This window comes from Ascaphus truei, chromosome 5 (assembly GCF_040206685.1).
Source record: "Ascaphus truei isolate aAscTru1 chromosome 5, aAscTru1.hap1, whole genome shotgun sequence".
Lineage (NCBI taxonomy): Eukaryota > Metazoa > Chordata > Amphibia > Anura > Ascaphidae > Ascaphus > Ascaphus truei.
Window position 1 is genome coordinate 272,347,264 of NC_134487.1, and position 11,748 is coordinate 272,359,011.

The following is an 11,748-nucleotide window of genomic DNA, read 5'->3' on the forward strand; positions in this document are numbered from 1 at the left end:
TCCTTGGAGTGCCTACAAATCCCCTATACATATAAAACTCACCCAAATGAGTTTCTTTGCTTTCCCTGCTGGGAAGGAAATATGTTGCATATATATATATATATATAGAGGCAGGTGTGTTCCTCACAGCAGTGGTGAAGCCGCAGCAACGCAGTAGGAATGAGACAGCACTCAGTGGTAATTTATAAAAGATTGTATTGGAGTAGGTGGTACAAATGCCAAAGTTTCAGTCCTCACAGGGGGACCTTTCTCAAAGCAGTGCTGTCTCTGAGTGCTGTCTCATTCCTACTGCGTTGCTGCGGCTGCACCACTGCTGTGAGGAACACCCCTGCCTGTTAACTACTGCTAAGGGACATGCACCTACCTTTTACTGCATACACGTGAGTGCCAACTACTCTCCACTGACTATATATATATATATATAATCGATAGAAGGTCACTGGCACTCCTGTAGGTAATCAGTAGTGGGCTGGTGCATGTCCCATAGAAATAATAAAAGCATAAATTACCATGAAGCGGCAAAGAGGCGACAGCACTCAGACAGCTTGAAGCAGTATTATGTATTAAACATATAGCACATATCTCCAACGTTTCGATCCCACAGGGAGATCTTCCTCAGGGGGGTATAGTGTATGTATGTATGTATGTATGTATGTATGTATGTATGGGGAGGTATATGTATTGTTTTTTTATATGTATTGGGTAGGTGGGATTTTTGTATGTATTTGGGGGGATGGGATTTTTTTGGTATGTATTTGGGGATGGGAAGTTTTTTGCATTGGGGGTGGGAAGTTTTTTGGTATATATCTTGTGGGGAGAATTGTGTGAGGGGGGAGGGAATGAGTGAGCATGGGGTAACCGACAGGAGAGGAGAGAGGGGTGAGTGAGGAAAAGGAGTAAGAGTGAGACGCAGGGGAGAGAAATACATGAGGAGGGGGATTGAGTGAGCGTGGGGTAATTGATGCAAAGGGGTAGAGTGAGAGGTGAGATGGAGAGAAATTTATGGGAAGAGGGAGGGAAATATAGCGGGCTCGCGAGGTGTGAAATGGGGCTCGCCACACTGCCAACAGGGGGTGGCGGGGCCACAGTCTGAACTGTAGTCTTGAGCCCCGGGACATCTGTCTGCGGCCCTGCATACTAGGTTATTCCAGAGCACGTGACCATAACTACGTAGTTGAATAGAACGAAGCAAACCTACCTTCCACTTCACCCTCAAATTAGATCTATACTCACAGTATATTCCCCTCCATATAAATCTACACTCATAGCTTCCCTTGCTGACATTGTGCTTTGGCGGGGCCAGGGTGCGAATGGGAGTGGGACCAGGCTGCATTGTAGGCTCTGTACTTGAATGATCATTTTTGTTAAACTACAAAACATAAGGGAAAAAAAGGCAAGAGATACAAAGCCAGCAGAGGAAAGGGGGCAGAGATACACTCACATCAGTTCATACTGCATAAGGGTAGAAAGAGAGAAGGACCCAGCAGTTTTTCAGTCTCTAATCTCTTCTCAACAATTCTATTCAGCTGTTACTGTTGGAAACCATGAGATCAGACCTCTTCAATCAGCCTCAGACGTTGGGATGTAAGAATAGTTGTTTTATTCAATGGTAACAATAACACGCATCAAGTCAGATTAGACCACTCTGAGCACTACAATAGTCCTTCCTAATAGCATGTAATTCAAAGAAACCAACGCCCTAACACATATATTTCTACTATATTACATACATCCATCCTTTCTTCTTCTGTCTTCAGCTTTGTAATACATGGCCATATTATCTTTGACCTATTTTCTTCGTATCAACTTTTGACTCTATAAGTATCACATCAAAAATAACTCTATAATTCTGTGGTTGATATTTGACGAACAAAACTCAATACAAATGTCCTCCAAAATGTCAAGGCATTAGCAACATACACATGGCATTTTGTTTTTGAATTGTAATAAGATCCACGGATCATGGCTGATCATAGAAGATAAAAGATTTCTATGCATCCAAAGGACTATCTGAAAAAGATCAAAGTGGAATATCAATTCTTAACAGTTAATCATTCTTTCACTATATTACTGCACCATTACAGTTCTCTTTATGGAGTTCTTAAGTCTAAAGATTTGATATTTTTTTGTTTTATCATCCCATAAGAATTATAGGCAATATATACAGACTCATTTTATGTATGTCCCAGCTATCAGTTGCCTACTTCCCTCTACGTCAACGAGTACCAAAAAGAGCAATCCCTTCTAGGACCAAAATGAACTAACGCCAGTAGCACATGTGAGGTGTTATATCTGGGTGATTTACTTTTTATCACAGTCCGACACACTTTACTTTAGTATTAGAAAATTGGTTTGATTCCCTCTGGCTACCTTTTGTCTAATGTCACTATATATTTTCAACAACTGCTCACATGGCCAGTCCCCATCTCTCCCTCCCCCTATTTCCATTAGTTCTCTAACATACACATGGTTGGGTAAGGATGGAGAAAATACTTAATGGGGCTGTGCTTCATGATTACAGTGTAGAACAAAGTGCTTTTGGTGCTTGAGGTACAAGGAGATATAGTGGCTTGCCCAAGGTCACAAGGATAAGACACCAGGCATTGAACCAGGGTCCCCTGATTCAAACTCGGTGTCGTGTTTACAGAGTCAGTGTCTTTAATCACTGAGCCACTCTGTCGCACCTAATTGGTTATTCTCAATACCCAATTGCTTGAATAACATAATTTATCACATAATATCTGACCTTCATTTACATAAAACATAGAAAACAACATGATAGAGGACAAGACACAAAACATTTAACTTATTCCTGATTCTTGCAGCACGGACAAGATTTCCTTTTCGTTTTAACTCTTTACGATACTTAACATTCATAAAAAACATTATTGGAATGTTGACATGTCTCTCCTCTCAATTCGATGTTACATAGTAACCTGAAAATAACAAAATCACAGAATTCAACATTTCCATCACTCAGACCAATTTCACATTTGACATATTCATTTATAAGGTTAACACATTATTTAAGTCAGGGAAGAAACGTGAAATTAAAACAACTTTATCAGATGTCCTGGAAATTCTATAAGAAGAAAATAAAGAATTAATATAATAAAAAGGAAATAAACATTAATTAGACACAAAACCAACTACAGGTATATTTTTGTTCACATTATTATTACCATAACATCAATGCAACAAAAGAGAGGGGTGCCCAATGCTACATCAAATTGACAAAACATATATGGTAATAAGTATAAAGTTTAAATACTTCAATAATAATATTAATTACTTGGTTATTTAGTTAAACCCTTTGGCCAAAGCGTCGTAAGCCTGCATACCAAACGTCAAGGTATAACCAAAAATGCAGGTCCTAACACTAAAACTGTGAACCCTTCCTGTTACCTCTGTATGAGGGGAAGCAACTACCGTGAGACTTGTCCATTCAGCAAAATGCCAGAACCTCCCAAGTTAAAAAGGTGGGGAGGGGCGAGCTCTGGGGGGAGGTGCTGCCTACCTCCATTTAACTGTTACCAGTCAGAAATTGATTAACACACATTCCCAGCTAGCTCAAACTCCCACACCCACCACATCATGAATGCCAAAATGAGTGCTACTGAGCGTGGCAAATGTATACAACAAAAGAAAGGGGTGCCCAATGCTACATCAAATTGACAAAACATATATGGTAATAAGTATAAAGATTAAATACTTCAATAATAATAGCATTGGCATTGGGCACCCCCTGTCTTTTGTTGTATACATTTGCCACGCTCCGTAGCACTCATTTTGGCATAAATATATATTCATGATGTGGTGGGTGTGGGAGTTTGAGCTAGCTGGGAATGTGTGTGTTTACCATAACATTAAGCCTAATTGTTTGCAAACAATTTGTTATATTATTGAGCTCATAATATTATACCATGTGGGTTTATACTCCTATTTATTCACCAGATTTGGGAACATCTAAGATCTTAAAAACATAAAACCAATATCTTTACACTCATTTTATAAATACAAATTCCTTTGCCTGGAAAACATTCCTGGAATAGACGAAGACAGACACTGGGGCCTATTCTATAAACTTCGATAACTAACTCATCGAGGATTTTGAGCAGTTCCCGAACGATTTGGCAAGTTTGCTATTCAGAAAACAGGAAAAAAGTGATGCATCCAAATTGGTCAAAGTTCCTCAATAGTATATATAAATGATACTGGATAGCAATGGAAAGTCCATGAATAATATGGCAATTGTCAGGTACGGGCTAGGAGTCTAGTGGGGTCCACATGACCAACACAGTTGAAACACCATAACAGCCCCCCCTAGTAACCAATATAAAATGAAAAAAGGCACTGGTAAACATATGCATATATGAAAGGGCGCTCTGGCCCTGTTACCTTAGTGCTTGCAGGACTTCCAGATATCCAGGGCGTGCAGTTCATCCAGGTAGATAGCCAGCAGGAAGATAGGTGAAGATGTGTTGCACTGCCTCATTTTCCAACTCCTATTGAGACCGGAAAAAATACAAAGTGAGCACTCAGCTGAACAACAGGTCAGGTTTATTGCAGGGTGGTGCAGCAAAGGGACAACAAAGCCACACGAACGCACCTACGCGTTTCGTGCACGAGGCACTTTATCAAGGTGACTAACAAGTGTAAAACTGCATGATTTATACTCACCTGTACTGTGCCTCGCGCAACCGGGTGTGACGTCATCGTCACGCGTCGCAACGGGTCGCGGTGACGCGGCGTGCACAGCCATTGGCCAGGTCAGTCAGGTGGTATGGTAATGCTATCTGACTGTCTTTTTTTCTCTTTTTTTCCCTAAAACAAACTTTATTAACAACACATAAATGTACAATGAGGTAAAAACAGGTTAAAAACGCATTTCAATACTATAATAGCAGTAGATCTACATGGGCATAGACAATGAATGTATATAATATGTAAAGGGCATAATATTATAGTAATAAATTTACAGCTAAGTGCTATAAATGGCCCTCACTAGGTTCATAATGAACTATGCCTGTGTAGGTGATACTTTGTAGTTTGTGGATCGTGAACTGAACATGATCATGATACAAGTGCAGATTTGTATAATAATTATTATAATCAGATGCATATACATAAGAATGTAGTCCTAGCTAATCACTTTAGTGGACAACATAAGATGCTTCTTATATAAGTCACCTATTTATGGATTGACCCTGGACCTAATAGTACATGATTATGCAATTATATAGAGCAGCATGAACAGAGATTGGGAAAGCAAAGCAGAAAAAAGAATAAATTGGAAAAAATTATCTTTACTAAAGATTAGAATCCTAGAGCATCTCCGATTGATTAAGAATAAAGATCAGAATCACCCTGTACCAAAACATTTCTCTAATTGTCCGCATGGTAATGCCAATCGTTGTACAGTTCAAGGCATTGAACATATTCCCGCCCCTCCCAGAGGAGGAGATAGAGTTAAGATGTTAGATAGACGGGAATCCTACTGGATTTTTACTCTGAGGACTAGGGAACCTTTTGGCATGAACATTGATTGGGATATAAGTCATTTTCTTAATTAAATAAATTAATTTGTATTTTGGGCTTATTCATATAGATAGGTCCATTTATTATTGTTCATTATTTTCTTGCATTGATGCACTTTGTATTATTTTTCATGCACTGATGCACTCTTTTTTATCTCTTCAACAATAGAATTATGGATATGGATTTATTAGTTAAGTTTGTCATTAACCCTCAATATTGATAATTTTTTCTAATTTTTTCCAATTTATTCTTTTTTCTGCTTTGCTTTCCCAATCTCTGTTCATGCTGCTCTATATAATTGCATAATCATGTACTATTAGGTCCAGGGTCAATCCATAAATAGGTGACTTATATAAGAAGCATCTTATGTTGTCCACTAAAGTGATTAGCTAGGACTACATTCTTATGTATATGCATCTGATTATAATAATTATTATACAAATCTGCACTTGTATCATGATCATGTTCAGTTCACGATCCACAAACTACAAAGTATCACCTACACAGGCATAGTTCATTATGAACCTAGTGAGGGCCATTTATAGCACTTAGCTGTAAATTTATTACTATAATATTATGCCCTTTACATATTATATACATTCATTGTCTATGCCCATGTAGATCTACTGCTATTATAGTATTGAAATGCGTTTTTAACCTGTTTTTACCTCATTGTACATTTATGTGTTGTTAATAAAGTTTGTTTTAGGAAAAAAAAGAGAAAAAAAGACAGTCAGATAGCATTACCATACCACCTGACTGACCTGGCCAATGGCTGTGCACGCCGCGTCACCGCGACCCGTTGCGACGCGTGACGATGACGTCACACCCGGTTGCGCGAGGCACAGTACAGGTGAGTATAAATCATGCAGTTTTACACTTGTTAGTCACCTTGATAAAGTGCCTCGTGCACGAAACGCGTAGGTGCGTTCGTGTGGCTTTGTTGTCCCTTTGCTGCACCACCCTGCAATAAACCTGACCTGTTGTTCAGCTGAGTGCTCACTTTGTATTTTTTCCGGTCTCAATGGGAGTTGGAAAATGAGGCAGTGCAACACATCTTCACCTATCTTCCTGCAAGTTTGCTATTCAGAAAGCTCTGATGCACTTCCCGATAATGTTTTATTTTTAATGGGCAAATGAGCTAATATCCGGTTCAGGATAATAGTAATGTTGCCCATTATTGTACTGTGTGTGTTGAGGGGGGTTGTTGGGGGTAGAGACGGTGGGTAGTAGGGTTGTTGTATTTTAATGTTTGTTGAGGGTAGAGGGATTAGGTGAAGGGGGTAGTTGCCCCAAGGGTGGGTGGTTAGGCTTTTCGGGTGGGTAGCGGGAGAGGTTAACCCCTTCATTACGATAGCAATTACCACCACTATGGTAGTGAAGGGGTTAACTCCTCCTGCAACCTTCCCAGCAGGTCTAACCACCCACCTAGGGGCAACTACCACCTTCATCCACCCCCTATACCCCCAACAAACTGGGTACTCAGGTTTAACCCCCTTCATTGCCTTAGCGCAGGGGTGCACAAAGTTTTTTTTGACTGTGCCCCCCCTGTGTACCGGTACCTGCGCTCGCGTCCCCTCTCTCGAGTGACCCGGCGTCAAATGACGTGAAATCACGTGACCCAGCAGCGTAATTTGACGTGCGTTGCCATGACAATGCGTCATGTCACACGACCCTGCGGCATGATTTGACGCGCATTTTCATGGCGACGTGATCAGAAGCCAGCTGAATCCCCGTAAGTTGTGGTTGCAGAGGCCTCGCTCGGTCCCCCGGCATTTAATTTAAATGCCTCGGGGAAGAGCGCAGGGCCTCTGTAACCGCCCACACCCCCCTGAAAAATCCCACGCCCCTCAGTTTGCGCAACCCTGCCTTAGCAGCTAGCCGCTAAGGTAGCCGCTTAGATTTTACAAAATGTAGCCGCTTACATTTTAATACTAGTGTACGGGAGCGGGGGGTCTCCGGAGCTGAACCGCATTGTTTTCAGCCCGGGGACCCTCTGCTTCCTGAGTTACAGGCTTCGCTTTGGGGTGCGGTATCCTCCTGCAATGTTTAAATGTCCCGCGTCACGTGACCGGGAGATTTAAACACACAGGAGATTCCGGCACCCCATACCTGGGCCTGTATCTCGGAAGCAGGGGTTCCCCAGAGCTGAAATGAATGTGTTTTAGCTCCGAAGACCCCCTGCTACAGTACACTGTTATTAAAATGTTAATAAAAACACTGCAATCTCCTGTAAGAGCTGTGCAGGGAGATGTGGCTCTCTCTGTGCAGCTCTTACAGACTGCGGCCAGATAGCATGAGGGAGAACTGAGAAAAAGGCTGAGATTCCATCGCTGCTGTTCCTACCTCACTTCAAAATTCCCCCACCCCCTCTCCCCAACCACTCCCTGCTCTCTCCCCATTTCTCTCCCCCACATTAGGGTGACCAGATATCCCGGTTTAGCCAGGACAGTCCCGGTTTTTAGGCCTCTGACCTGACTTTTTGGGGTTCTGTCCCGGTTTTTTATCCCACTGGCCATGCATGCGCGATCGGCACTTGACAGCCGCTCATGAGCATGCGCGACCGGCAAGCTCCGATAGCGCATGAGCAACTGGCAAACACCAATCTTGCATGCACATGAGCAACCGGCAAATGCTGATTGTGCATGGGTATGAGTGACCGGCAAATGCTGATCGTGCATGAGCAACTGGCAAATGCTGATCGTACTTGCGGGGTCGGCAAGAGCCAATCGTGCATGCGCATGAGCTGCCTGCAAGTCCCAATCGTGCATGCACGGTCGCCAAGCGCTCTTCCTGCATGCGCAGTCGTCGAGTGTCAACTGCGCATGTGTGACATTTGTGACATGTGTGACATTTGTCCCGGTTTTAGCCGGGACAAATATTGTCACTCTACCCCACAAACAAGTGCCCAGTTCCCCCCCCCCCCCCCCCCGCACCCCCCGAGCAAAAGTTTCCAGTCCTCAGCTCCTACCTGTGGAGTGTAACGGAACCTGTCTTGGCGGCAGAAACCGGAAGTTGTAACTGAGTTCTGTGTTGAACCTCTGGGGCAGGCTCCGCCCCCACCCTTCTCTGCCGCTGCCATCCTTCTCCTCTTCCTGTCACTGCCAGCCCAACCTGCGTCCCCTAAGCTGCTGCGCCCAGGGCAACTACCCTGCTCGCCACCCCTAGTTCCGCCTCTGGTTGCAGGTATAATATTTTAACATTCTGGTATTTAGTTTCACTTTCATGTTCAAAACGAAATTCTCTGATACTTGTGCCATCGTTAACTTTTTTTTCTTATGTTTCCTTTTTTCACTCAATCCTTTACAGCCAGACCAAAGACGGAGTTATTTCTTCTGGCATGTCAAAATCTATATTTATATCATTAGAGGTTTAGAGGTTACTCCTCCCTACTGTCTCCCAGGAGTTGATAAGACTCCACGATTACACTTTGACCTTTTACAAATAACTCATCGATCCTATTGGTTATCCCATTCCCATCCAACACCTGGGAAATATATTTTGTAGGGCTCCTATAAATATGAATCTCTAACTTACTACACTGTGCAACTCACGGGACTCTCATATAGCTGTTCTTTTACATCTACGTCTGAAGGGTGGATCTAGTCACGTCTGCCTCAACTCCTCCCTGTGTTGATCCCAGGAGGTGGTGTAGATTCCTCATTCAGAGTTGTTAGTAAACCTTGGATGTCGTCTTTCCCATTGGATATTCTTTAATCCTCTGTCTAGTAGAAGATCACATCGGCGTCACCAAAATGTTGGATAAGATGAGTTCAAACCTCTATAATCAGTCTAAAATGTTTGAATGTAAGAATAGTTTTTATTCAATGGTAACAATAACAGGTAGTAACTACGACAGATTGGACCACCCTGCGCACTAGAATAGTCCTTCCTGATTTCATGTAATATTCTCTATTATCTGCTACTGCCAATCAGTGTCAGTTGGCTTAACACTGTTACATTACACCGGTGTAAAATAAACCGGTTGGCATATCTGACCTATTTCTACACTCTGCTTGTGTAGTACGCAATCACTACCAGTTGGTTAAGCACCGTGGTATCAAGTAAAGTTGTTGGCAAACAGATAGCACCAGCTGACCTCTGTCTGCTTTCTGTTAGACTACTAGCCAGTCAGTGCACTTAATTGAAAAAAATTCCGTGCAAATGCCCACTTTTATTATAATCCCCTTGCTCTGTAGACCAGTGGTTCCCAACTCCAGTCCTTAAGTACCTCTTACAGACCAGTTTTTAAGGATATCGTCCCATTAGCACAGGTGGCTCAATCATTTTCACTGAGCCACCTGCTCAAGCAGGGGTATCCTTAAAACCTGGACTGCTAGGGTTCCTTCATGACTACAGTTGGGAACCACTGATACAGACTGGTCTCTCTAACAAGGAAATGCTTCTTAATTTACTATTTGATGGTTCAATGATGTTCAGGTTTATCTTTATTTCCTCCCTAGGCAAAAGAAGACGTGATCCTCTGTATCAACAAAGCAGCAGCTATGGGGACGCTACAACAAACCAACAGGACAATATTAGTGGAAGAGCTGGGTTTGAGGGGCTGGCATGCGAAGGGTATGACCACTCCAATCCATAATCTCCATGGTGCCAGCAGCATCATGATGGACAGCACCAATATACTAGGGGTCCAAGTGATCCTTATTGTAGCGTACTCCTTGATTATTCTTTTGGGACTGGTTGGGAACTCCCTGGTCATTTACATGATTGTGAAATACAAGAACATGAGGACTGTCACAAACTTCTTCATAGCCAATTTAGCACTTGCAGATATTATGGTCGACAGCCTCTGCCTGCCTTTCACTCTGGTCTACACACTAATGGATGAGTGGAAATTTGGGTTAGTCCTATGCCATCTTTTTCCTTATGCCCAAGCTATGAGTGTCAATGTCTCCACCCTCACCTTAACTGTCATCGCTCTGGATAGGTACTGGTGCATTGTTTTTCACCTGAACAGCCGGATCTCTAAGAATCTCAGTTTTCTAATTATTGCTGTCACGTGGCTAGCAGCTGCCATTTTTGCAATCCCACTGGCCATTTTCAGAGAGTATAGGTACGAGGACTTACCATTCATCAATCTGAAGATAGCAGTCTGTGCTGAAAAGTGGCCCTCAAATAACAGCAGAGATGCAGCCATTTACAGCTTGTCAATGCTAATCTTACAGTATGTCCTGCCTCTTGCTGTTATCTGTTATGCCTATATTAGAATATGGTTGAAGCTGAAAAATCACATCAGCCCAACACCCAGGAGTGAAAGCCATAAGCGGAGGAAGAATACAACAAAAATGCTGGTGATGATGGTGGTAGTCTTTGCAGTATGCTGGCTACCCTTCCATATTTTTCAGTTGGCAATCGACCTGGATGTGGCATTGGTGTTCCATGAGTACAAGCTTCTCTACACCATCTTTCATGTGATTGCCATGTGCTCCACCTTCACCAACCCACTGCTCTATGGATGGATGAACAAGAACTACAGGAACGGCTTCCTCCTGTTTTTTAGCTGCAAGAACAAAATACAGAGAAGTCAACCAGAAGGGTCCGTTCGGGCCCACTCCTATACCATCCGTGCCAGCACATTTCATGGAAGCTTTCGATGTGCAGGAGAAAATGGACAGCAACCAACACAGGTCTAGATATGGGGGGGGGGGGAAGGTAACAGAGCATAGTGTAGGGGCTATAAATCTACAAAATCCATAACCTGGTGGCTGTATTTAACTCATCCATGATTGAGAGAATTGAAATATATTACTGTGCTAGACGTACAGATCTTTCTAACGCTGAAAGGGTGATTTGGATAAGAACATATTTAAAAAAAACAGATACAGTAACTGTTTATATGTTATGTAGAATCAAAAGTGACCAGTTGTCTCAAATATCTTGTTGTATTGCCTCTTACTGTATATTCAATAAATACTATATACTTCCAATAAGTGCAATATAAAATAAAATGTTAATCTAAAATTTGTTCCAAACGAGAGGTAAGTCTAAGATAGGCAGATATTACTTGGTTGCAGATGATTGATTGTCCCAGGTGTGCTAATGTTTAACCCTTTGAGTGCCCCAAAACGTAGCTACTACATCATGGGGTCTTGCACTCGGGGCCACAAGATGTACTAGAGCTCCGTAAAAAAAAAAAATGCTTGTTTTGCTAGGAGAGATCACGTCCTGTGGAAGGGGGTTGACTCCTCC

General features: G+C 42.4%; 1 protein-coding gene across 2 annotated transcripts in view; it reads left to right on the top strand.

The window, feature by feature from the left end:
• Positions 1-11,489, top strand: part of LOC142494572 (neuropeptide Y receptor type 2-like) — a 52,202-nt gene extending 40,713 nt beyond the window's left edge. For both annotated transcript variants that reach the window (XM_075599025.1, XM_075599026.1), the window contains one exon: positions 10,002-11,489. In XM_075599025.1, coding sequence (XP_075455140.1) covers positions 10,044-11,192 — 1,149 coding nt within the window. In that variant the 5' untranslated portion in view covers positions 10,002-10,043 and the 3' untranslated portion in view covers positions 11,193-11,489. The remainder of the gene's footprint in view (positions 1-10,001) is intronic.
• The last annotated feature ends 259 nt before the right edge of the window (positions 11,490-11,748 follow it).